Consider the following 27,364-nt stretch of genomic DNA (forward strand, 5'->3'; position numbering starts at 1 on the left):
GAATAGATATTGATACATTAGCACATTATATAATCTCTCTTAAACAACTCGTTAAATTCTTTTAATATTTTTCTTGTTTAAATCAGTTGGTTTTTTCCTGCAGGGGGCGACAACAGGTCAGCTGCCGAATAACAGCAGCAGAAGAAGACGAGTGAAAGGTCACAGAGCGTGAAGGAGCGAGGCAGCTGCAGGTATCTGACAAATACTAACACCACATACAGAACTAACACAGTATAGTATTCACAGTACACACACTCACACACACAGACACAGGTCCTTAATACTGCATCCATCAGCCTGTAGTTCAGCGGTCTGTGTCTGAGTCTGTTTTTGGACTTTATTTGATTCCAACCTTCATTCAGAATCTGACTTAATGATTCTCTTGTTTTCGGTAAAAACTCCGAACAAACTTTGAATAGTATTTAGAATCCGGACAGTCTGCTGTGACGTCAGCAAACACCTGCTCCACCACAAAGCTCAGGTTAAAACAGAGTGTGCTGCAGGATTCAGTGTGTGCTGGAGGAAGATTTCACCATCTCTAACAGCATATAGTTTGTATTTCTGTTAAAATAAGAGCAGCCAGAGTGGTTCAGTGAGCGCCGAAATGACAACTGGAAACTTAAGATTCAGATATTAACCTGAAATTACTTAATAATGAGTAAACAATGCTATAAAAACAAAACAAAATGTAAAATACTAGATTTTTAAAGGGGGTTCGGCACTGTTGTCTCTCCACACATGGACACTTAACTCCCGTTGCTTATAAAAGCGAACAGTTTCCCTCCGTTTCCAGTCTTTGTGCTAAGCTAGGCTATCAGTTTCCCTCTGCCTCCAGTCTTTGTGCTAAGCTAGGCTAACAGTTTCCCTCTGCTTCCAGTCTTTGTGCTAAGCTAGGCTAACAGTTTTCCTCTGCCTCCAGTCATTGTGCTAAGCTGGGCTAACAGTTTCCCTCTGTCTCCAGACATTGTGCTAAGCTAGGCTAACAGTTTCCTGTCTGTCTGTCTGTCTCTGGGCTAACAGTTTCCCTCTGTCTCCAGACATTGTGCTAAGCTAGGCTAACAGTTTCCTTCTGCCTCCAGTCATTGTGCTAAGCTGGGCTAACAGTTTCCTTCTGCCTCCAGTCATTGTGCTAAGCTGGGCTAACAGTTTCCCTCTGTCTCCAGACATTGTGCTAAGCTAGGCTAACAGTTTCCTTCTGCCTCCAGTCTTTGTGCTAAGCTAGGTTAACAGTTTCCCTCTGCCTCCAGTCTTTGTGCTAAGCTAGGCTAACAGTTTCCCCTCTGCTTTCAATCAGGTGCTAAGCTAGGCTAACAGTTTCCCTCTGCCTCCAGTCTTTGTGCTAAGCTAGGCTAACAGTTTCCCTCTGCCTCCAGTCTTTGTGCTAAGCTAGGCTAACAGACCATGCTGAGACCTGTGAAGATCCTCCTCTCTACAACATGTCTGGCCACTCGCTGCTGTTCAGGCTTTGTCTCCAGGATAAGGTTCAGTAACTCAGAGAGACTTTGATTTATTTATTGGTTGATTGATAGACTGATAAATCATCTGACTGACTGACCCGTTCTCTCAGGTACATGAACAGGCTGAAGGAGGATGATGACTCGTGCGCCGCAGCTCTACCGAACGCTCACATGTTCCTGTTCCACCGTCTGTCTCCTTTGCTGCAACGCACCGAGCAGGGAACCTTCAGACCTGCAGCACTGATCACCTCAGGTACAGAACCTCAGGTCCTCAGGTACAGAACCTCAGGGACAGAACCACGTGTAGGGAACTTAAGCCACAGGTAGATAACTTAAACTACAGAGCCTAAGGTACAGAACCAAAGATACAGAACCCTGCAACTTCAAATACAGAACCAAGGGATGAGAGCCACAGTTAGAGAACCAGAGATACAGAGCCACAGGTGGAGAACCTCAAGTACAGAGAGCTGAAAGCCACAAGTAGAGAACTTCATCTGCTGAACCACAGTTAGAGGACCAAGGGAACAGTAACAGCTCGAGAGTCCCAAGAGGAGAACATTAGGTACAGAACCAAAGATAAAGAACCACGGGCAGAGAACTGTGGGCCACAGTTGAAAAACCAATAGATGAGAACCAGGAGAACCACTGCAGGTAACTAAAGTCAGAGAGTCACAGAGAGAAAAATTGAAAAGAAGACATGAGAACCTCGTAGAGCCTCAACCAGAGAACTTGGGGCATAAAAAGTCCTGATCTCTGTTTTGTGTTCTAGATGTGCAGTCGATCCTGGAGAGACTGGGTTCTGACAGAGCCCTGCTGAAGGAGTCGGTTCTGATCGGCTGCTCTGAACAGAACCAAGCTCAGTTCTGTCTGGACGTCGGTAAGAACACATCAGTGAACTCAGAGTCCCTAAATACACCAGTCAGTAGGTTCTGCATGTTCTGGTCTGGGTTCTAGGAGAACTGGATCAGGCAGCAGTAGAAGAAGAGTGTGGAGGAAACTTCATCGACTTGAGGAAGGCGTTCTTTCTTCTTACTGGAGCAGAGGTGCCTCTGGTGGCCAAGGTGGGTAACTACACCTGAACCAATATGTTCCTGTGAAGTAAGACTCAGATCCTGACCCGGGTTCTGGGTCTGTTCCTTCAGGGTCAGGCTCTGCTGCACTGGCATCAAACCAACAGGTTCTGCAGTGCCACGGGTCTGCCGACCAAACGCAACCAGGCAGGAAGTCAGAGAGTCTGCAGCAGCTCTGGCATCATCTACTATCCCAAGGTAACAACTACAGACCAGGTCTGAACCATCCTCTTGCCTTGATGTAATGTGGTGCCTATGTGGTTCCAGTCTGGACCTGGTCTCTGAATGGTTTGTCCTGGTCTTCCTGCAGATGTCTCCGGTGGTGATCGTCCTGGTGTCTGATGGGAAACGGTGTTTGTTAGGCCGACAGTCGTCTTTCCCTCGAGGGATGTACAGCGCTCTGGCTGGCTTCTGTGACATGGGTCGGTCCAACCTGTCTACAGACTTACCTGTCTAATCACCTGTCTACAGACTCACTTGTCTAATAACCTGTCTACAGTCTCACCTGTCTACAGACTTACCTGTCTAATAACCTGTCTACAGTCTCACCTGTCCACCTGTCTCTCTGTGTGTGTTCCAGGTGAGACAGTGGAGGAGGCTCTGAGCAGGGAGGTGGCGGAGGAGGTGGGTCTGGAGGTCCACAGTGTCTCCTACAGTTCCTCGCAGCACTGGCCTTTTCCACATAGCTCCTTCATGATTGCCTGCCACGCCTCTGTTAACCCCGCCCACTCCCAGGTGAGTTCTGACACTGAGATTTTACAGAGGAAACTTTTGAGGAGGAAATGAAGGACTCATTGAAGCTGTTTTATAAGTTCATTTTTTTCTTTTTCACAGTGAGTTAAGGTGTTTTAATGTTTTAATTACATTTTAAGGTTACTGTGCATTTCCTCTTAAATTTAAGGAGGTATGAAGCAGATCAAAGTTAACAGTTATTAACCCTTAACCTTTTACCAAAAGTTTGAAAGCCACCTAACAACTGCCTTAATGTTTTCCCTTAAGGTGAAAACTCAAGGATGTCTCTAACAGAGCATTTAAAGGCATTTTTTTAAGGTTTTACATCTTAAAAAATGATGATGATGAAGGTTTTACACCTTAAAAAACCCTGAACAGAAAAGCCATTAATTAATTTAAAGCAAAGTCATGAACCCATTAAAATCTATTCAGATTCTTAATTAAGGGCTTTTAAAATTAAGTACAAGAAATTTAGTAAAATTAGGGTGTGTTAAAGGGTTTAGTGCTGGACCTTTGAGAATCCCTTGAATATAATAAAAACACCTTAAATTGATCATTAATGGAGTTGGGACAAATATTAAAGATGAATATTTGAATTAAGAGCAAAGTTAAGTCCTCTTTGCATTTGACTTAATTTGTCGATTAAGGGCTTTTTAAAATTAAGTTTGTTTTTGTTTTTTTAATTCATGGACAAGTAAAGTTAAGGGTTTTCATGGAAACAGAGCGTAGAACCCCTGATCAGTGTAGAACAGCAGAGGACCGAGCGTGGAGCCCTGAGGAACACCAGGTGAGACCACCTGTTGTCTTCAGTCATGTGACCTGCTGTCCTGTTTGTCCTCCAGTTGGACGTGGACCACTCAGAGCTGGAGGATGCTCGCTGGTTCAGTCTGGAGGAAATCACCGCCGCCCTGCAGGTGAAGACTCCGCCGAGGAGGGGCGATGCCCCCGTCCTCTGGCTACCTCCAAAACATGCCGTTGCCCACCGCCTCATCACAGAGTGGACTGACTGCCAGAGACGCCGCAATGAGGGAGACTAACGTCTAACCTGAAGACGTAGAGGAGATAATAACAAACCCTACATCCACAATTGGTCCACGCTGAGTGTCCTCAGTCCTCATCCAGAGTTCTCAGAGTCCAGAGGGACAGGTGTAAAAACAGGAAGTTAGTGACTGCAGCAGAGACACACAAATGATGGAGAAGATGAAGACCCAAACTGACTCCTCCTCCTTCATCACTCAGTGTCTCTGACATCCATCCAGGACAGATGTCCATTAATCAGCTGAGACATCAGAGACAAATCAGTCATCAGTTTGATAAAAAACTTTATTTCAAATTAAAGCGTCTGAGATAGAAAACATTTATCTGACATGTTGGGCTTTTATTTTGAAGGTGTGAGTGTGTGTGCGTGTGTATGTCAGTGTGTTATGTGCGTGTGTTTTGCAGTAAAGTCCAGCTCTGTCTCCTTGGTGACGGTCAGGGCGCTCTGGACTTGTCTCTGCAGCTCGGCATCAAGCAGCGTGTCTCCAAACACGAAACGATCCTGATCAATAAAACATGATGGACAGATCTGAGACTGTGAGCGTGAGGTTAATCAATAAATCAATGAGTCGTACTGATCAAAGGTAAAGATCTGAGGTGTGTGAAGGTGCGTCTGATTGGTGTACCTTCTTCTTGCTGCCGGGTGGAGCTACAGGAGGGTTAAAGGTCATGTCTCTGACACTGTAGACGTCAAACAACTCCACCGGAGACCTGGACAGGAAGTCGACACACAGACACGTCGCATGTCAGGAAATGAAATTAGTGTACTGCTCCTTTAAGATGACATCACCTGCAGACGCACCTGCGGCTCAGCTCCACAGAGAGCGACGCCGAACCTTCACTGGGCGCTCCCTGACTCAGGTGGACCGCCATTCGCCGCACCACCGGGTGGAAATGTCTCTGTAACGCAGTGTGATGTCAGCATGATGTCACACAGCATGATGTCACTCAGCATGATGTCACACACAGCTCCCAACGTACCTGCAGTGTGTGTAGTTCCCACAGCGCTGTGTTCTGTGCATTGCAATGTTCAGGTTCGTCCAGCTCCGGCAGGTAGTAGCCGCTGCCCTGAACCTCATTATCCAACAGGAAGTCACACTTAGGGAACGCCTGACACACACAACACACACACACACACACACACACACACACACAGGAAGTACAAGTGTATAATTTCAGATCAGACGCTCTTTCATCAGAGACATGATTCAGGTCCAGGTCCGAGGTACTGTACAGTCCACATATAAACCAGGTTCCAGCCTTCCATTGGCCAAACACACTCACATGCATGGCGGCTCTGCTGGCGGCCAGGATCCCCACACTGGCATTGGGCAACACATGCAGACTGAGCATGCTCAGTCTCTTGATGAACGCCATAGCCCTCTGCAGGGTCACCTGCTTCCTGCGGCGGGTCAGCATGGCATCCAGGCACCGCAGCAGGATGATGACATCATCATTGGGCACCCCTGAGACAGAAGGACAGACAGACAGCAGCTTTGAATAAACTGTTATATTTATATATCATATATAATATCTGATCAGTCAGTAACTTTTACAGTTTTTACTTTATCAATAAAACACCAATCCAATAATATCACATCTAATAATCTGAAACACTGAGAACTGTTACTATGGAAACTGTACGTAGACGCAGGACTTTTACCTGTAACAAAGTATTTTCACACTGAGGTGTTAATACTGTTACTGCAGTAATATATCAGAGTATCAGATTACTCTCCTGCTCTGTGAGTCGGTCTGTGAAACAGGAAGTGTGTCTCACCTGCATGGAGCCGCGGCAGCAGTCTGTACAACTGCGAGTAAAAGTTGAGCGGGTCGATGTTCAGAACGTCACCTGATGAAACACGTCAACAAACTTTATTGATACAGGTCAGATTAACAAACACACACATACACACCTGCACACACAAACCTTGTCCTGACAGGATGGTGAAGACAGTCTGGATACAGTGGAGACTCTCCCGATTGGTCAGATCCTGCAGAGGTCACATGACGATCATCAGTTATTATAGAACTAGTTCTGTATGAAAACGTCTGTCAGGAGCAGTGTATGTAATGTTTCCCTGATGTTAGCATGTAGCTACATGTAGCAGTGTATGTAATGTAATGTTTTCCTGATGTTAGCATGTAGCTACATGTAGCAGTGTATGTAATGTAATGTTTTCCTGATGTTAGCATGTAGCTACATGTATCAGTGTATGTGATGTTTCCCTGATGTTAGCAGCTACATGTAGCAGCTACATGTAGCTACATGCTAACCTCGGGACATACACTGCTACATGTAGCTACATGCTAACATCAGGGAAACATTACATATGCTGCTACATGTAGCAGTGTATGCCAATCAACTTATCAATTGATTGACTAATCGATCAGTCTGACAGCGGACTAACAGCAGGTTGTTAAGAGGGCGGGGTCAAGGTGAATACTCACTCCTGATTGGATGAGGTTCTGAAGCACGTTGAGCAGGTCGTCAAAGAACTCCAGGTTGATCAGGTGAGCAAAACTGACAGGAAGTGACATCACAGTCAGTACTACAGCACATCTACAGTACTGTGTGTGTGTGTGTGTATGTGTGTGTGTGTCGTACTTGGCCAGCCCCTCCAGAACAGCAGGAAGAAGAACTGACTTCTGAGCCTTCTTCAAGATCCTGAAGTAGATGAGGAAGACGATGTTCAGAGTCTCTGTGTGCTGAGGAAGAGGAGGAGGAAGAAGAAGAAGAGGAGGAGGAAGAGGAGGAGTTTAGTTTCCTGTGTGTAGAATTTGTTCTTTAAGCGGCGGCGTCGATCTGTGACTCACCAGTTTGATCTTCTTCTCTTTGCTCTCAGAGGCGTCGGCCTCCAGCAGCTCCTTCTCCAACTTCTCCTCCGCCTTCTTCCACTACACACACACACACACACACACACACATACAGTCAATCCAGGAGTGTTCAGGTGTTCCCTGTTGTGAAGCAGCAGACAGGTGTGTGTGGTTTACCTTCCTCTGCATCCTGGACAGGTTCTTCTTCCTCTCTTTGTTGTTCATGAACTTCTTCTTTGGTGCTGTGTCCTCCAGGTCCTTCTTCACCTGCACCTCCTTTATCCTCAGACTGAGCAGCGTCCGCAGCACCTGGAGGGGGGGCAGGTGAGGTCTGACATCACACTTACACAGGTGACATCAGCACACTGTGGCGTTGGATGTTAAGGGTGCATTTGATTCATTACCTCAGGTCTGACATTATAGTTGAGACTCTTTACGAGACCCGAGATGACTCGTACGACCGCCAGTGAAGCTCCGCCCTCTTTGTCCTGCTGGAAGAGCTTCCTGAACGCATCACAGCACACACCTGACACCTGTGACAGACACATGAACGCATCACACACCTGACACCTTAACGCATTACACCGCACATCTGACACCTGACAGCAGTCTCACCTGTTTGACGGGGTCGTTCATCAGCGGGACGAGGGCGACGATGATGTTGTTGTGGAAGTTGAAGTGAGGAAGAGCGAGCAGCAGCTCACACAGGCAGCGAACGGCGACTTCGGCGAGTCCGCGGTACGACTGGAAACCAACCGCCTGACTGCGCTTCTTCTTCTTCTGCTTCCAGTCTGCAGGTGACAGGTGAACATGCTGACGTGACACCTGTACATGCTGTCATCACATGTGTGTGTGTAGCTGTGGTTGTGACGTGTGTGTAGCTGTGGCTGTGATGTGTGTGTAGCTGTAGCTGTGTACCTCTGATGGTCTGCTCCAGGTCCTCCAGGTAAAACTTGTACTGACTCACCAAACCTTCTTCAAACTCTCGGAGCTGCTGCGTCTCCTTCTTCACCTGCAGGACACACATCAGATACAGGACTCCTGAGTCACACGGAAACACAAACACAGACACACAAACACAGACACACACACACACACACACGGTGGTTACCTTGGCGGCCTTCTCCTCAGGGGTCAGAGGTCGTATCCTATAGGTGGGGGTGATGTCTTTAAAGATCTCCATCAGTGAAACCATCACCAGCTTCCTGACCGTCACCGCCACAGAGGGGTCCGACTCCATCAGCATCCCACGCAGCTCCTTCACCCGCTTTATCTGATCACACACACAGGAAGTGACATCATCAGACTGCGCCTGTAAACACAGCATGTCTGACCTCAGATCAGCGGTGCGCTCTTACGTTGCTGTAGGGGTCGGACATGACGGCTGACCCCAGGCTGGCGATGCAAAGCTTCTTCTGGTTGATCTTGTGAAGTCTGAGCGTCTCTCTCTGCTCCGCCGTCAGTGCTGCTGAGCTCTCTGGCTCCCCCTCTGTTCAGGAGGACACAGAAGGACACTCATCACATGACCACATCACATGACTGACGGCTGGTCTGACCTCTCTTTTCTTTTGGTCACATCCTCCCCTAAAAACATTCAAACTTCATAAAGCGCCGTTTGAACAGTGTGCAGTCTGACTCAGAGGAGACGCAGTGCATTGTGGGAATCTGAGTGAGACAAACAGGTTACCGTTTTCTGACTCCTCCTGCTCCTCAGCAGCCTCCTCTTCCTCCTCCTCCTCCTCTTCCTCCGGCTTCTTTGTGACAGCTTCAGAGACAACAGAAGAGACGCTCAGTCAGCTGGTCACCGATCAGACCGATCAGAGGATCAATAACAGCGATCAGTACCTCTCTCCACGCTCTGTGGGATGACTCCTCTCTTGTCTTTGATCGGCAGCAGGTGGATCACTTCCTTCTCCTCCGTCCTCGCCATCTTCCTCGGAACCTTCTCGTAACTCCGGACCACCTCAGCGCTCCTCTTCTTCCCGCCGTGCACTGGCCCGCTGAGACGCCCCGCCCACCGAAACAAACTCACATCAGTCTCTGTGTGCGTTTGACATCTACATCCTGATCTGTGTGTGTGCGTGTGTGTGTGTGTGTGTTACCATGACGACAGGTCTCTGGTGATGAAGGACGCCTGGCGAGCCAAAGCGGTCATCTGCTCCACGTCATCATCCTCCATCATGTCTGTGGGCAGCGTCTCCAGGAACTCTTCCTCCTCCTCCTCTTCCTCTGTCAGAGACAGTCATCAGGTGAGAGCAGACTCACAGAGGTGCATTGTGGGGAACAAAGTCCTCCTGACTCAGCTGCACTCACCAGGCCTCTTCCTGTACGTCTCCAGTGGGCGTGGCGTCCTGATGGCGGCATCCTTCACAGCCTGCCGCAGCTTCTTCTGCTCCTTGCGCTGCTTCTTGGCGACGTTCTGCTGCTTCATCTGACGGTTCTTCATCTTGTTCTCCAGCTTCACGTCGCTCGTCTTCAACAGGCGACGGAACGTCGGGCGCCGCTTCTTCGACCGGGGCTGGACAGGAGGGAGGAAGGAGTCAAAGTCAAATAAACATCTGTTTATTTTTCTAAACAACATTTCAGAATAAAAGCTGTAACTTTTATTGATGTTTGTGTAATTTAGTGTCTTTAAAATGTCCAAATTAAATCAGTCTCAGTTTTATTGATTTACTGATTTGGATCAGAATACAGATTACAGATTACAGACTACAGAGTCACAGATGAACCTTCAGCAGCTGATGAGTTTCTGTTTCAGAGTCCTGAGGACAGACTGTCTGCAGCTGAGAGACTCTGAGTTCATGAATTATAACAATAATAATAATCATCTCTCTGGATCATGAGTCAGAAGATGAATTCATCACAAAGACTGAAATTACTCAGTGAATAACTTAACCTCTGTTGATCACATCAGATCTGAGACTGGGACAACTTTACATTTACTGTCTGCAGTCTGGAGTCAGGTGTGAACTTACCGGACCCATGGCGGCTCAGAGTCTCCGTGTCACTGCGCAGGTTCAGGCCGAACTCCGTTGTCCTCTCCTCGGTCACTGTGGAGGAGAGTGTCGGTGTGTTTTGGTGGAAAGTCTCAGTTTGTTTCCACACGTGTGATCACCGGAGGACCTGGTTCACACCAACAACCCGGAAACACTATGACGCACTGATCCCCGAGCAGACAGCGCCCCCAGCGGCCGGAGGTCACATGACACAACACGTCCGAGAATTTTAATTATTATTATCATTATTTTTTAACTATGAAAAGGTATTTGATGAACTCCCCGACATTTAGTGAAATTAATAATTATAGAGATCATTAAATGCATTTATGTGATGACATAACGATATTGAATTATTGATGTGTTATTATTATTTATTTATTTTGTTATTTATTATTTAATTTTCATTTAATGCAAAGGTTTATCTGAGATCTTGGAAATGTATTTTGGAAATTTATTTATTCTTTGACTTTTTGTTTTTTTGTACGTGAAACAGCTTTCATGTATTGTGTTATATGTTATTGTTTGACATAATTTGTAAATTGTTAATATTTAAATAAAATAAAATAAATAAAAATAAATACAAATTATTATTATTATTATTATTATTATTTATTTATTTTAATCAGGGTTTGTCGCCCTGATGGAGATTATAACACATTTTATTTACTGTAAATAAATCAAAAAATTCTGAATTATTGAATAAAATATATCATTTACATTTTTTTATTTTGTTGAATATTTTATTGAACTGTATTTTTAAATTATTGAGCCAAATCTTCTCAAAACTTTTAACAAATTTATTTTTATTGGCCCTCAAATACAAATCTTTTTCTCAGTAGTTGGTGTTTTTGTATATTAACCCTGAATTAGTTTGTTTTACTTGTATAATGTTTAAATATATTCTACATATTCATTATTTATACCTGTGCTGTAAAGACAGGATGAATTTATATTATGATCTGTACTGACTTTATGCTCCTGTTGGAATTAAATACAATAAAGAAACCTGGTGTTCATTTATAGATTTTGTGTATAAAATATTTTAATTGAAGCTTTAGAACAGATCAGGCCAAATATCTTCTATAAAGTTAAATTAATGTGTGTTGTGTGTGTATTCTGGATTAAATCAACATGATGCAGTGAACATGTCAGAGGTGTCATGTGACCGTGTGGCCATGTGACCACACCTTCAGGCTGAACACATTGAATTTGCAGATTTTATTATTTTCCAAACAAATGAAAAATAGAATCTATGAAATTATAAAAAGCAACACTGTGCGTATGAACACATTTACACACTGTTTCAACATGACTGAGATTCAAGGTTTCAATCAATCAGAAGATCAGAAGACAGCATCTCAGTGGGCGGAGCCACTGACATCACTTGTTCCATATTCAGTGGCTGAAAAACATCACAAGGTATAAAGATGACAAATGTCCGCACATTTTGTCAACTGATTCCAGAAGATTTAAACCTGTTGTAGTTTTGTCCCCACAGCTCTGTGTTTTGGCAACATGTCTTTTATTTCCCAGAATGTTGATTCTAAATTTTCCCATCTTTATGAAAATGCATTTAGTGTTTTTACAGACTTCTCTACCAAAGCAGATCAATATTACATCATCAATTTCATTCTTTTACTTGCAAAATCTCACATTCATAAACCAAAATTTTCCACTCATAAACCCTCCTTCATGATGTTTGATTTCAGCTCAAACAATAAATCCAATTAATTCTGTTCTCAAAAAATCAGAAAGTGGCAAAAACACTGAACCTGTTGTGCCTGCGTCACGTCTCCTGATCTGATACAAGACTTCTGATCAGATCTCCTGGTGACATCATTTGCTTTTATCTGTATTGTCTTTATGATGCTAAAAAAAAAAAATCAGAAGAAAAAGTTAAGTTTCAGGAAAGAAGTCAACTCCCAAAAAGCTTTACTGTAAGAATCATCCAATCAGAGAGCTTCAGACTCTGTTACCAGGCAGCTGAAGGCGGGACAAAGTTAAAGGTTAATCATTGTATTCATGAAAATACGATGCTGTGATGAGTGTGGAGGATCAGTCAGATCACTGTTCAAAAGGAACTTGAATCAGAGGCTCCGCCCACTTTAACACCCACGAGCTCTGATTGGCCAAACAGATCCACTTCCTGTCTAATACCCCCAACAATTCAAAATAAATTAAGTAAACTCTTTCCTCAACAAAACTTTAATTAATAACATTCAAGTTTTTCTGTCTCCAACTCCCAAACTGAGGAAACTGTAAATGTTCACGTTTCAGAGCTGCAGCTAAAAATGTATTTAATTATTAATTCATCTGCAAATTATTTTCCTCAATTAATCATTTTGTCGATAAACAGACTGTCGATAATGAAACACAGCCTGCTGTGTGATTCAATGCCACGTCTTCAAATGGTGTTTGATCCATTTCAGGTAGGACTGACCAGAATATCCATATTACCGTAAAACTTCTATTAGTGTTGAAGTGTTGTTTGAAAGATGACTACAATAATTATTTGATAATTAAAATAATTGCAGACAAATTTTCTGTCTACGGCTGCAGCTCTAATGAGGTCACATTCATGCGTAGCTGCACTTGTGCAGCTTGAGGTTACGCTGGTCCGAGTATCTCTTCCCACACTTGTCACAGATGAACTGTTTGCCGCCGGCGTGGACGTGCCTCTTGTGTGTCCTCAGGTGGCTTCCCTGGCTGAAGGTCTTGCCGCAAATGTCGCAGGCGTACGGCTTCTCACCGGTGTGAACACGCAGGTGCAGCTTCAGGCTGTTGGAGTTGTTAAACTTCTTGTCGCAGAAGTTGCATTCGAACGGCCGCTCTTTGGAGTGCGTGCGGCCGTGTGAGATCAGGCTGCTCTGTTGGCTGAATGTCTTGCCGCACTCTGGGCAGCTGAATGGACGCTCGCCGGTGTGGATCCTCCGGTGGATCTTGAGGTTCACGGACTGGCGGAAGCTCTTCCCGCAGAGGTCGCAGCTGTATGGCCGCAAGCCACTGTGAATCCTCAGGTGGTTCTTGAGGTTGACGGCGTGGCGAAAGGTTTTAGGGCACTGCTCGCACTTAAAGGGTTTCTGCCCGGTGTGGATGAGCTCATGAGTTTTGAGCGTGACGGCGCGAGTGAAGCCTTTCCCACAGATGCCACAGATGAAGATCTTCTTGCCAGTGTGGGTGTGCGCATGGCGGTGCAGGTTCTGCAGCAGGTTGAAGCGGCGTCCACAGGTCTCGCAGCCGTACGGTTTCTCTCCCGTGTGGATGATGGAGTGCGTCTTCAGCTGTGTCTGCTTGGAGAAGCACTTGCCACAGGTCGGACATTTGTACGGCCGCTCACCGGTGTGCGTCCTTTCGTGGCTCTGTAAGCTCTGCCGCCGGCGGAAATCTCGTCCACAAACGCTGCAGGAGAACGGCTTCTCACCCGTGTGGATGCGGTAGTGAGACTTCAGGTTGCTCTGAGACGTGAAGGATTTACCGCACGATGTGCACATGAAATATTTCCATGTGACGCTCTGCAGAACAAACTCCGGCTGCAGTTGGAGGTCAGAGGTCACCGGCTGGGCGGCTTCAACTCGAGCTCCTAGAGGAGAAACACAAACTGTGATTAAACTGAAGTCTGACAGATAGTGATCAGATCTGACAGGTACTGATAAGGTACTCACTCTCAGCAATGGCTCCCAAGTCAATGTTGCCATGCTCGTCTTTAATGGTCACTGCCGGGACAAACAGGTTTTCTTCCTCCTCTTGTTTGGTCTACAGTGACACAATGTACAGATGTCACTCTCTCTTGTAATGACACATTTCAAGCATTTGAAGAACAAATTATTTTAAACCTAAGGGTCAAATATTCACACAGACATTCACATAGACCAGTCTGAGCCAGCACAACACTTCACAGAGACAATTTAATTAGATGGCAGAAGAAACTTAAGGCCAGGCACCAGCCGGGAATCGGTCAGGGTAAATATCCTCTTACTCCATCAGAATGAAAGTTTGCCAGATTACGAGACCAAATAAAGTCTGAGCCTTTCACTGGCCATGAACGTGATTGTCAAGTCAGCAGAGTTGGATTGTAGAGTCCCCATGTCTGGATCAGATCCCCCATAAAAGAATCATGGACCAACAATGATGGTAACACCCATTCCTGGGTGCAGTAGATTCCTTCAGGGGCTCGTCGGCTCATCTCATGAGCAAATGGGAGTTTTAACCAGCCACGTCCCACTCTGGTCCTGGAGAGGGGAAGAGTGGCCGACCAGTATCGATTTACCTTGGAAGGGACAACCCTTACAGTCAAGGATGCTTCATTGACAGGATGGGTCGTTCCTAGTTGGGTCCTACAGAGGTTAGGCAAGACTTCTTCCTAACATTCGGTGAACACACATTGGAACAGGCAAGTGAGTGCCCAGGTGCGTCAGTGAAGAGGCTCCGCCTTCAATTCCAGCAAATCGCGCTCAAAGAATTGTGGGTACTTCATGCCTGCTGAGGATACAAACATGCATCCTTAAGAATACTCTGATGGAAGGACTCTGACCTAGGTGGAATTCGAAGGATTCTTGACACTGGAGCAGTCTTTTGGTGGGATTCGATGGCGCAGCCTTCTTGAAATTTGTTTAGGGATTCTTCCTTGACTTTAAGAAACACCACCAGATTCAAACAGTGGCAGAAAAAACATTTAGGAGCCTGGACAAGATCTCTGACAGTTCTTGGAAGGGCCTGGATTAAATCCGCATTTCCACTCCTGAATCTGAGGTTCAACAATCGGTCAGAGTCTCCTCTCCAGCATCCTGGAATTAATTTTCTCAGGGAGGCCGAGCAGTGTGACACCCCAAAGATTAGAGCACACCCTCCAGTCCCCTTTTATAAAAATGAGAACCATTCCACAGTCACCGTACCCGACCTCCATGTGACACTGAAAAGGTGTGTCAACCAAGACATTCCAACAATGTCCAGTGCCTTCAGCATCTCAGGGTGAATCTCATCCACACCTGGAGCCTTGCTACCAAGAGGCTCTATCAGGGATATGGGCAAGAGTTCCCCCAAATCTTCAGACTCTACCACCTCCACATAGAATGTGATGGCCAAATTCAGGACTTCCTCAAAGCCTGAGACAAGCCCTGCTTACCCTTCCTGAGGTGTCTAACGGTTTGCCTGAACCTTCTTGAGGAAAGTCCTTCTCCATAGCCTCCCCCAACTCCTCCCGAACCTGTGTTTTTGCTTCAGCGACCACCACGGCCACACAGCCCTTCTGATCAACCACTACCTGCCTGCTGTTTTAGGAGACCCCTTTGCCAACCAGACCCAAAAGACCTCCTTCTCCAGCCTGACAGCCTCCTTTACTGCTGTGTCCACCAGTGGGTTCTTAGCTTGGACAACCTTCTGACCACAACTTTTAGCAGCCACAAAGAAGGCTTTGAACATGGCCCACTCAGATTCCATGTCCCCAGCCTCACCCAGGATGGATCGTGGACAGAGGCATCAGCCAGACGTTCCCAGTTCACTCTCACTACATGTTTGGGTTTACCAGGTCTGTCCAGCAGCCATCTGATCCAACTCATCACCAGGTGGTGATCAGCTGACAGCTCTGCTCCTCTCTTCACCCAGGTCTGATAATACGACCACAAAGTCGATCATCGATCATTGGCCTCAGGTGTTCTGGTACCAAGTACACTAATGAACCTCCCGGTGCTCGAACATGGTCTTCATTACGGCCAATCCACAAACAGCTCAGAAGTCCAACAACACACCACCACTCAGGTTCAGATCAGGCAGGCTGTTCCTCCCAATCACCCCCTCCAGGTTTCTCTATATTTGTCTATGTGAGTGTTGAGGTTCCCCAGAGGCACTGAGGGCATGCTGTGATAGACACATCTGTGCCCTTGTATTTTGGCTATAGGACAGACGTGGTCCTGCAGAAGCACTCCAGATGTATAACAATGGTTTCACAGGTGAATTTAGAGATGACAGAGCGCACAAAACTCAAACTCAGAGATTTTAGTAGGTTTCACTTTAGAACACTTAAAACGTCTTACCTGAGTGGATCTGTTTATATTTGCGTTCTCCGGTGGGGCTCCATACGAGTGTTCAGCGTCTGTGATGGACAAACCACAACTCATGTTAGTCTGACATCATCATACGATGGCCTTCCTGATTAGTGTGTTTGACTGGCAGGGGGTGGGGCCTATGTACATACCAACTCGTGTGTTGTTGAGGATGTTGAGGACGCTGGTCTGCGGTCTCTTACCGCCCCTCCCTGACTCTGGTTCCACAAGCAGTTTGGCTTCATCCACAATGTTTATCATCTTCCCCAGAGCCTCGTTCCCCAGAGTCTCCATGACTGCGGCAAACTGCACCTGACAGGGTCAGAGGTCAAACAGTGTAAAAACAACTTCCAGGTCAGTGACGTGGCGCCGTCAGACCAAACAGACTTTTTCCCACAGACTGACACAGAGGAGAAAAAAGACGTCTGTAAATCAGTTTCTCTTCCAGGATTTGATCCGTTCAGTCTGAGGATGTTGGACAGTCTAGAAGAGATGATCAGTAATCAATGATGATGTTTGATTATAGATGAATCTACCCAGCAGGATATAAGGTCATTAAACTGATCAACATATTCAGGAATCAATATCATCAGATTGATTATTCTGCTGACTGAGCACCATTACTGCAGGTACTTTATTTTGATGACAGTACTTTAGTTACAGAGTACTTGTACTCTGTGGTATTAGTACCGTTACTTCAGGTAATTTATTTAGATGACGGTACTTTAGTAACAGAGTACTTGTACTCTGTGATATTAGTACCGTTACTGCAGGTAATTTATTTAGATGACAGTACTTTAGTAACTGATTACTTGTACTCTGTGGTACCGTTACTGCAGCTACTTTATTTTGATGACAGTGCTTTAGTTACAGAGTACTTGTACTCTGTGGTACCGTTACTGCAGCTACTTTATTTTGATGACAGTACTTTAGTAACAGAGTACTTGTACTCTGTGGTACCGTTACTGCAGCTACTTTATTTTGATGACAGTGCTTTAGTTACAGAGTACTTGTACTCTGTGGTATTAGTACCGTTACTGCAGGTAATTTATTTAGATGACAGTACTTTAGTAACAGAGTACTTGTACTCTGTGGTACCATTACTGCAGCTACTTTATTTTGATGACAGTGCTTTAGTTACAGAGTACTTGTACTCTGTGGTATTAGTACCGTTACTGCAAGTAATTTATTTAGATGACAGTACTTTAGTTACAGAGTACTTATACTCTGTGGTATTAATACCGTTACTGCAAGTAATTTATTTAGATGACAGTACTTTAGTAACAGAGTACTTGTACTCTGTGGTACCGTTACTGCAGGTACTTTATTTTGATGACAGTGCTTTAGTTACAGAGTACTTGTACTCTGTGGTATTAGTACCGTTACTGCAGGTAATTTATTTAGATGACGGTACTTTAGTAACAGAGTACTTGTACTCTGTGATATTAGAACCGTTACTGCAGGTAATTTATTTAGATGACAGTACTTTAGTAACAGAGTACTTGTACTCTGTGGTACCGTTACTGCAGCTACTTTATTTTGATGACAGTGCTTTAGTAACAGAGTACTTGTACTCTGTGGTATTAGTACCGTTACTGCAGGTACTTTATTTTGATGACAGTACTTTAGTAACACAGCACTTGTACTCTGTGGTGTAAGTATCGTTACTGCAGTTACACGTCACCCAGGGACCCCCAGCTCCTCACCATCTTCCCCCGGCTGTCGGCCTGCAGTTTGGCCTGCAGAGGCGGCTCCTGTCCGGTCCGGACCTCCAGGCGGAGCAGGCAGGTCGAGCTGTCCTCCACCAGCTTCTTCAGCTCCGCCACCGCAGCGTGGACCAGAGACTCCATGACGGCGGCCAGCTGAGTGTACAGGCCCGCGGAGGAGCTCATCCTGCCGGCTAACAGCCGCCGCTGCTCCCGCTCAACAACAACCGAGGCTAACTGCGGCTAACGGCTAATGCTAAGCGGCTCGCGGGGGACATGAGCTGAGCTCGGTTTGTTCTAGATTCTTCTTAAATCATTAAAGTCATTAAACACTTCAGGAGAAAACAAGTCCGACATGAGTTCATAACAACAAACTGCAGACACACGCTGCTCCGAGTCTGTCTCTGTTCACTTCCGGGTTCACTCTTCTTCTTTTTCTTCTTTTTAACGGTGACTTCCATCCAGGCGGAGCATTATCGCCCCCAGCTGTTAGTGTCCTCGTGTCCCTGTTAATTCCTTTAAAGGACTGTTCTCTACTTATCAGAGGAGGGCTCTTTGAATCGGAGGTAAAATAAATGCAAAATAAAACCATTTAAATCTGTATGCCCCCCCAGCCAACATAAAAACACAACTCAATGCTCAGTGCTTAAAACATATTTGACATGGCTCCCTCATTATGCACCACCCGCTCATAAGTAACGAACAGTCCCTAAAGTACAGAGAAGAGTTACATTCAGAGACTGTTTTGATATACTGATTTAAACGGTTTTATTTTGTTTTTATCTTACTGCAGATGTTTGAAGAAAACATGTCTGTTTTATTTTTTTAAATTATTTTAAGTATAAACTGAAGAATTATGTATATTCAGATTTTGTAAAATCATAATTATTCAGATATATTAAGATAGATCATGTTGATTAAGCTATATATATAATATTAATATTTATAGTGGTGACATATATGACACATTTAGACTGGTTTATATTCATAAGTCAGCGATAATGGTAATCTATATTATACACTGTCAGACAAAAATAACGCATGTAAATATGAACCTGTCTATCTTATATGATAGATATTTAGTCATTAAAATTCTATATTTACATGGGTTATTTTTGTCTGACCAAGTTAAATGGTAATAAAAACTATATTTATTAAAGTCTGAGGAGGAAGCTTTGTTTCTTATGAAGGAGATGGGATTTAATAAGTTTATATTTCCTCCTGCTCCTTTTCAGATGTTTCAATCAAACTATGAACTGACAACTGATTTTTACATTTTGCTTTCATAATTTCTGTCTGATTTGTATGTTTTTTTACATGGTCAAAATATATATCAAATATTATATTTCTAGCTTTATTTGGTCTTTAACTGTATGTATATATTCATATTTATACTGTAATATCTTATTGATAAATGTGTTGTAAAGACATAACTTCATATTATGTTCTAAACTGACTGTAGCTGTTTTACACACTGTTGTAACTCAACAATAAAAACTGGTGTTACAGAGCTTATGAATAAAATGTTTTATTTTCTTTAAGACTCATGACGTTAAATATAGATGATAGACTAATAAATTAAATCAACATCAGACACAGTAAATATGTCAGAGGTGTCATGTGACCACATGATGTCTGACACACGTTTCTACATTTATTATTTTCCAAACAAATGAAAAACAGAGTCTAAACAGTAAGAAAAACAATGTGCATATGTAAATATTTACAAACAATTTCAACAACACAGCATAACTCAGATATATGGTTTAAACCAATGAGAACACAGCATGTCAGTGGGCGGGGCTTACATCAGGTGAGGTCATTTGTTCCAAATTCAGAGGTTCAAACATCAGATGAAATCAAAGAAACTATAAAGGATTTATTTACAGTTTCCTTGGAGGAAATAAGGAAAGGTTAAAGGAGAGAGGGCAACTACAGCTCCCAGAAAGCTTTGCTGTAAGAATCATCCAATCAGAGGGCGGCTGAAGGCGGGACAAAGTCACAGGCTTATTTCTGCAGAACTCAGTGGACACGTTTCAGTTAAAGAGTTAAAGGTTCAGTTTGTAACTTTTCACATATATTAAATGTTTTTATTGTGAACAGGTGAACTGACTGTGACTAAACTTTAAGAATGTTTCACCTGTGAGACCGTTTATGTGGTCGTGTTTTTTATGGTGAGATTCTGGTGAAAAAAGTTTGTGTTGAATCGACTGGAAAAATGAGACCTGGATCAGTTGAGCTGCTGTTAAACATGGTCGTTATTTTTGGGATTCTTCATTCACCCTGGAGGCAGGCGAGAGCTAAAGTCACCGCTCTGTGGTTGAATGACTCCGCCCACCAGTCCAGTGTCTCTGGCAGTTCAAGATCTATACAATCAGCACAGTTTCAAGATTAGAGTCACCAATTCAGTATCTGACCAAATGTCTCCCCTTCTGTTCCTGAGATATGACGTTAAAACATGATGATGTCACAGTCAAGCTGACCTTTGACCTTCATTATTTTAGACCTTTGTGTCAAGTTTTATCATAATTAGCATATGAATGGACAAAAACATGGTTTGTGAAGTCACAGTGACCTTTGACCACCAAATACTAATTAGTTTATTCTTCAGTCCAAGTGGACGTTTGTGCCAAAGATAATCTCATTCCCACAAGGCATTCTCGAGAAGCTGCCGACTGACAGTCTGTCTCCAGAGCTGCTGTCTGCTCTCGTCCCAGGGAAGTAGTGTCGTAGAGGGTGGGAGTGAGGCAGACGGACCACACAGTGTACAGGTTCGCTAATTCATCTCATCTGAGGTCTGATAAACGTTCAACAAACTCAGTGCTAGCAAAAAACCATCATTCTATGTCTTTCCTGGATGTATCAGTCAGCTAGGTTTCCACGCTAACGCTAACTCATGATTTATGACAAACAGTGTTTGTTAAACAAACAATAAAAGATGTAACGGTACACATCAAAGGTGTAAAACTAACGACTGCTTTCTACCAAAAATGAGCGTCCAACAAGCCAACCTGTCACTGTGGCTCTGAACTCAGGACCAAATAGGTCACTGTTCCGTTAAAAAACTGCACATTTTATTCGTCCAATCACACGAGGTCACGTTCACACATAGCCTTATGTGTGCGGCGTCAGGTTGTGCTGATGTTGGTGTCTCTTCCTTCACTCGTCACAGATGACCTGCTTGCCGCCAGCATGGATCAGCTTCTTGTGTGTCCTCAGGTGGTTGTCCTGCCTGAAGGTCTTGCCGCAGAGGTCACAGGCATACGGCTTCTCGCCGGTGTGGACGCGCAGGTGCAGTTTCAGGCCGTTGGGGTTGTTGAACATCCTGCCACAGATGTCGCAGGCATGTGGCTTCTCACCAGTGTGGACACGCCGATGCAGCTTCAGGCTGTTGGCGGTGTTGAACTTGTTGTCACAGAGGTCGCAGGCGTACGGCTTCTCACCGGTGTGGGTGCGCAGGTGCAGCTTCAGGCTGTGGGCGATGTTGAACGTCTTGTCGCAGTAGCTGCAGGCAAACGGCCGCTCTGTGGAGTGTGAGCGGCGGTGTGAGATCAGGCTGCTCCGCAGGCTGAAGGCCTTACCGCACTCCTGGCAGCTGAACGGACGCTCGCCAGTGTGGATCCTCTGGTGGTTCCTGAGGTTGACGGCATCACAGAAGGTTTTGGAACACTGCTGGCACCTGAAGGGGTTCTCCCCACTGTGGGTGAGCTCGTGATTTTTGAGCGTGACGGCACGGGTGAAGCCTTTCCCACAGACGCCGCAAACGAAGACCTTGTTGTTGGTGTGGGTGAGCAGGTGGCGGTGCAGGTTCTGCAGCACGTTGAAGCGGCGTCCACAGGTCTCGCAGCCGTACGGTTTCTCTCCCGTGTGGATGATGGAGTGCGTCTTCATTGTGGTGTGGCTGGAGAAACCCTTGCCACAGGTCGGACACTTGTATGGCCGCTCGCCTGTGTGTGTCCTTGCGTGGTTCTTCAGGCTCTGCCGCCGGCGGAAATCTTGCCCGCAGACGCCGCAGAAGAACGGCTTCTCGCCCGTGTGGATGCGGTAGTGAGACTTCAGGCTGCTCTGAGATGTGAAGGATTTACCACACGCAGTGCATGTGAAGTATTTCCACGTGACGCTCTGCAGAACGAACTCCGGCTGCAGCTGAGAGTCAGAGGTCACCGGCTCGGCAGCTTCTACTGGAGCTCCTGGAGGAGAAAAACAAACCGTCAGAGCTGCAAAGATCAGTCAGCCGACACAAAACTAACACTAACTAACCAGCACCTGTTCTGACGGTTTAATAATCATCTGAGCCATTAAACAAGCAAAAGCCAAAGTTTGATGTCACATGTCAGAACGAGCTGTGAATGTAGACGCAGAACATCTGAAGGCTTCAGACCTTCAGGAGGACAGATGGTGAGGACAGGTGGACGTACAGGAGGGAATGAAGATATGACAGAGGTCCCTCAGCCCCCACACCACTTCTATTCTTGCCCATAGCCTTGTCACCTCCCGCATCGACTACTGCAATTCTCTCTTCTTTGGTCTCCCTCACAAGTCCCTCCATAAGCTTCAAATGGTCCAAAACTCCGCTGCTCGTATCATCAACAAAACCCCCTCATTCCACCACATCACCCCTGTCCTCCAGCAACTTCACTGGCTTCCGGTTAAATTCAGGATTCACTTCAAAATTCTCTTTTACACATTCAAGGCCATCCATAACCTCGCCCCCCATTTTATTATTATTACTATTACGGGGACTTAATGTGTGACTCTGATGCTCTCCTCTCTGACAGATATTGATCAGGTACTCACTCTCAGCGTCTCCTTCCTGGTCGATGTCGTCAAGTTCCTCCTTCACGGTGACCATCTCCTCCTCTGGATCTGTCTGCAGGGACACAACGTACAGACGTCACAGTCAGGTCAGTGAACGCATCACTGATGAGCAGGTGAGTCTTACCTGAGTGGATTTGTGTGTGTTGGAGCTCTGTGATTGGACTCCATACGAATGTTCTGCCTCTGTGACAGAGAAACAACACCTCATGTTAGTATGACATCATCACATGGTAGCTTTCCTGATTGGTGTGGCTGACTGGCAGGGGGCGGGGCCTGTGTACATACCAACCCGTGATTCGCTGAAGATTTTGAGGACGCTGGTCTGTGGTTTCTCTCCGCCCCTGCCTGGTTCTGGCTCCGCCCTCAGTTTGGCTTCATCCACAATGTTTATCATCTTCCCCAGAGCCTCGTTCCCCAGAGTCTCCATGACCGCGGCAAACTGCACCTGACAGGGTCAGAGGTCAGAGGTCAGACTGCATCTGACAGGGTCAGAGGTATTAGTACCATTACTACCGGTATTTTGATGACAGTACTTTAGTAATAGATTACTTGTACTCTATGGTATTAGTACCGTTACTGCAGCTACTTTATTTTTATGACAGTACTTTAGTAACTGATTACTTGTACTCTGTGGTATTAGTACCGTTACTGCAGGTACTTTATTTTGATGACAGTACTTCAGTAACTGATTACCTGTAGTCTGTGGTATTAGTACCGTTACTGCAGGTACTTTATTTTGATGACAGTATTTCAGTAACTGATTACTTGTACTCTGTGGTATTAGTACCGTTACTGCAGGTATTTTATTTTGATGACAGTACTTTAGTAATACAGCACTTGTACTCTGTGGTACCGTTACTGCAGTTACACGTCACCCAGGGACGCCCGGCTCCTCACCATCTTCCCCCGGCTGTCGGCCTGCAGAGGCGGCTCCTGTCCGGTCCGGACCTCCAGGCGGAGCAGGCAGGTCGAGCTGTCCTCCACCAGCTTCTTCAGCTCCGCCACCGCAGCGTGGACCAGAGACTCCATGACGGCGGCCAGCTGAGTGTACAGGCCCGCGGAGGAGCTCATCCTGCCGGCTAACAGCCGCCGCTGCTCCCGCTCAACAACAACCGAGGCTAACTGCGGCTAACGGCTAATGCTAAGCGGCTCGCGGGGGACATGAGCTGAGCTCGGTTTGTTCTAGATTCTTCTTAAATCATTAAAGTCATTAAACACTTAAGGAGAAAACAAGTCCGACATGAGTTCATAACAAACTGCAGACACAAGTTGCTCCGAGTCTGTCTCTGTTCACTTCCGGGTTCACTCTTCTTCTTCTCTCGGTTTATTGGAGGATCGACAGCAGCTTTAATGTACTTACCGCCACCTGCTGTACAGAGTGAGCAGCATCATATCCATTTATCTTGTTTCCTAAATCTTCCTGAGAAGAGAAGACCAATTAACCTGCATGTCTTTGGACTGTGGGAGGAAGCTGGAGCACCTGGAGGAAACCCACACTGACACAGGAAGAACATGTATACTCTACACAGGAACCAGGAACCCTCTTACTGTGAAGCGACAGTGCTAACCACTGCACCACCATGCCACCATCTCTGTGGTATTAGTACCGTTACTGCAGGTACTTTATTTTGATGACAGTACTTTAGGAACTGATTACTTGTACTCTGTGGTATTAGTACCATTACTGCAGGTACTTTATTTTGATGACAGTACTTTAGGAACTGATTACTTGTACTCTGTGGTATTAGTACCGTTACTGCAGGTACTTTATTTTGATGACAGTACTTTAGTAACTGATTACTTGTACTCTGTGGTATTAGTACCGTTACTGCAGGTACTTTACTTTGATGACAGTATTTTAGTAACTGATTACCTGTACTCTGTGGTATTAGTACCGTTACTGCAGGTACTTTATTTTGATGACAGTACTTTAGGAACTGATTACTTGTACTCTGTGGTATTAGTACCGTTACTGCAGGTACTTTATTTTGATGACAGTACTTTAGGAACTGATTACTTGTACTCTGTGGTATTAGTACCATTACTGCAGGTACTTTATTTTGATGACAGTACTTTAGTAACTGATTACTTGTACTCTGTGGTATTAGTACCATTACTGCAGGTACTTTACTTTGATGACAGTATTTTAGTAACTGATTACCTGTACTCTGTGGTATTAGTACCATTACTGCAGGTACTTTACTTTGATGACAGTACTTTAGTAACTGATTACCTGTACTCTGTGGTATTAGTACCACAGAGTATATATATATATATATATATCAAACATCTCTGATCATCAGGCTGTAATGAGACAGAATCACTGTGCTGCTGCCAGAGGAGCCGCTGAATGAGTTCCCTCTGAGCGGACGCCACAGTTTATTCCACGCTACTGAAGCTCCTCCTCTTTTTGGAACCACCGCAGAGTTGATCATCATTTCACTGTCAGCCATGTTTGTTGTTGCCGTGGGTAACAGTCGGACGTCAATATGTCTACAAGTCCAAATATCACGATCATGTCCTGATGTGTCGTCACAGATAGAGAAAATAATTTATTATATAAATATAGATAATATGAAACATATATCAAACATTAATGATTATTCATTAATGGTTCATTTGTCAGATAGAAATGTTCCTGCAGAAAGGTTCAAGGTTCAAAGTTCGTCAGTGTCAAATTAACAAAGTTCAAAGAGCAGCTGGTGACATTAAATAAACTCTGCTCACAGACTCTGTCATTTAAATATTTATAAAACATAATAAAATATGAAGTTAATGATATAAATCAGCAGAAGATAAACTGGTTGAACTGCTGACAGCACAACAGGAAATAAATATGTACATACAGACAGTTTCCTGTGAAGAGAGTGGATGTGGTATCAGAGTACTGTTACTGCAGTCAAAGAGCAGAGAACTTCTTTCACCAGTTTATTTCATACTGATGGAAATTAATGATCCTGTAATGAGTCCATGTGTAAACACAGTGTGAAGGTTTCTGTATCATCATTATCTGTATGAACAATAAATAAACTTTTCTTTTGTTACACATCAGCCTGTGAGTCGTATAAAGTCCAGCAGGTGTCAGCACGTCACCACAGAAGAAGAAAAATGTCTCTCGTTTAAATTTTCTCTGCAATGATGAAGTGTAACAGCACTGACACCAACCTTCTGATTCCACTGTCATAACTGAAATAAACTAAAAACACGAACCAGTTGAATATTCTAATATAAAATAATATTGATATGTAGCTGCTGTTTGTAACTCCCAATGAAATAAGACTTTATGAATCTGTTTCAGCAGCTCAGGAGTCAGAAAAGAAAAGAAAAGAAAAGAAAAGAAAAGTGACTCAGTGTTTAAAAGAAAGGACGAGACTTTCACACAAATATAAATCACTGATACAGACACTGTGTGTTCACTATTAACAGTTACACATGAACTGAAACACACATGGTTTGTGGTGAACAGACCTGCACCTGCACAGGTCCTCTCTAGTCCTCTGACCCCTCAGAGAGTTTATATCAGGCTCCTCTCCTGTGGAATCATCTTCCTGTTTCGGTCCGGGAGGCAGACACAGCCTCCACATTTAAGACTAGACTTAAGACTTTCCTCTTTGATAAAGCTTGTAGTTAGGGCTGGCTCAGGCTTGCCCTGTACCAGCCCCTAGTTAGGCTGACTTAGGCCTAGTCTGCCAGGGGACCTCCTATAACACACCTCCCATAATACACCTCCTTTAATATGCCTCCTATAATACACCTTCTATAGTACACTTCCTATAGTACGCCTCCTATGATATGCCTCCTATAATACGCCTCCTATAGTACACTTCCTATAGTACGCCTCCTATAATACGCCTCCTATAGTACACTTCCTATAGTACGCCTCCTATAGTACACTTCCTATAATACGCCTCCTATGATACGCCTCCTATAATACGCCTCCTATAGTACGCCTCCTATCATACACCTCCTATAGTACGCCTCCTATAATACGCCTCCTATAATACGCCTCCTATAGTACGCCTCCTATAGTATGCCTCCTATAGTACGCCTCCTATAGTACGCCTCCTATAATACGCCTCCTATAGTACACTTCCTATAGTACGCCTCCTATAATACGCCTCCTATAGTACACTTCCTATAGTATGCCTCCTATAGTACACTTCCTATAATACGCCTCCTATGATACGCCTCCTATAATACGCCTCCTATAGTACGCCTCCTATCATACACCTCCTATAGTACGCCTCCTATAATACGCCTCCTATAGTACGCCTCCTATAGTATGCCTCCTATAGTACGCCTCCTATAGTACGCCTCCTATAATACGCCTCCTATAGTACGCCTCCTATCATACACCTCCTATAGTACGCCTCCTATAATACGCCTCCTATAATACGCCTCCTATAGTACGCCTCCTATAGTACGCCTCCTATAATACGCCTCCTATAGTACGCCTCCTATAATACGCCTCCTATAGTACGCCTCCTATAGTACGCCTCCTATAATGCGCCTCCTATAATACACCTCCTATAGTACACTTCCTATAATACGCCTCCTATGATACGCCTCCTATAATACGCCTCCTATAGTACGCCTCCTATCATACACCTCCTATAGTACGCCTCCTATAATACGCCTCCTATAATACGCCTCCTATAGTACGCCTCCTATAATGCGCCTCCTATAGTA

General features: G+C 44.8%; 3 protein-coding genes across 6 annotated transcripts; 1 reads left to right on the forward strand and 2 right to left on the reverse strand.

The window, feature by feature from the left end:
• The first annotated feature begins 103 nt into the window (after positions 1–103).
• Positions 104–4,827, forward strand: nudt13 (nudix (nucleoside diphosphate linked moiety X)-type motif 13). 4 transcript variants are annotated; one of them, XM_033611958.2, is made up of 9 exons: positions 104–191; positions 1,374–1,481; positions 1,568–1,710; positions 2,227–2,334; positions 2,412–2,518; positions 2,600–2,725; positions 2,838–2,949; positions 3,108–3,262; positions 4,102–4,827. In XM_033611958.2, exons 2-9 carry the CDS (start codon positions 1,402–1,404, stop codon positions 4,294–4,296), a joined length of 1,026 nt encoding a protein of 341 aa, XP_033467849.1. In that variant the 5' UTR covers positions 104–191; positions 1,374–1,401; the 3' UTR covers positions 4,297–4,827. The 4 variants fall into 4 exon arrangements, with proteins under 4 accessions (XP_033467849.1, XP_078019840.1, XP_078019839.1 ...); XM_078163713.1 differs by having other exon boundaries at positions 159–191; positions 794–1,481; XM_033611959.2 differs by lacking the exon at positions 104–191 and adding an exon at positions 274–551.
• noc3l (NOC3-like DNA replication regulator) lies at positions 4,565–10,283 on the reverse strand. Its single transcript, XM_033611956.2, has 21 exons — positions 10,090–10,283; positions 9,428–9,632; positions 9,217–9,343; positions 8,960–9,114; positions 8,802–8,879; positions 8,473–8,603; positions 8,226–8,387; positions 8,033–8,126; positions 7,730–7,905; positions 7,519–7,647; positions 7,292–7,423; positions 7,115–7,195; positions 6,906–7,006; positions 6,749–6,821; positions 6,228–6,291; positions 6,078–6,149; positions 5,582–5,763; positions 5,279–5,407; positions 5,100–5,197; positions 4,924–5,008; positions 4,565–4,799 (listed from the first exon to the last, which is right to left on the reverse strand). The coding sequence occupies exons 1-21, from the start codon at positions 10,096–10,098 to the stop codon at positions 4,674–4,676; spliced, it is 2,409 nt and encodes an 802-aa protein (XP_033467847.2). The 5' UTR covers positions 10,099–10,283; the 3' UTR covers positions 4,565–4,673.
• Positions 10,284–11,316: 1,033 nt separating this feature from the next.
• LOC117247003 (uncharacterized) lies at positions 11,317–24,121 on the reverse strand. The gene is made up of 11 exons (XM_033611072.2): positions 23,573–24,121; positions 22,961–23,120; positions 22,800–22,858; positions 22,655–22,727; positions 21,021–22,047; positions 20,843–20,906; positions 17,858–18,100; positions 16,304–16,463; positions 16,143–16,201; positions 13,776–13,866; positions 11,317–13,693 (listed from the first exon to the last, which is right to left on the reverse strand). Exons 1-11 carry the CDS (start codon positions 23,744–23,746, stop codon positions 12,690–12,692), a joined length of 3,114 nt encoding a protein of 1,037 aa, XP_033466963.2. The 5' UTR covers positions 23,747–24,121; the 3' UTR covers positions 11,317–12,689.
• Between the last annotated feature and the right edge of the window lie 3,243 nt (positions 24,122–27,364).

This window comes from Epinephelus lanceolatus, chromosome 21 (genome assembly GCF_041903045.1).
Source record: "Epinephelus lanceolatus isolate andai-2023 chromosome 21, ASM4190304v1, whole genome shotgun sequence".
NCBI lineage: Eukaryota > Metazoa > Chordata > Actinopteri > Perciformes > Serranidae > Epinephelus > Epinephelus lanceolatus.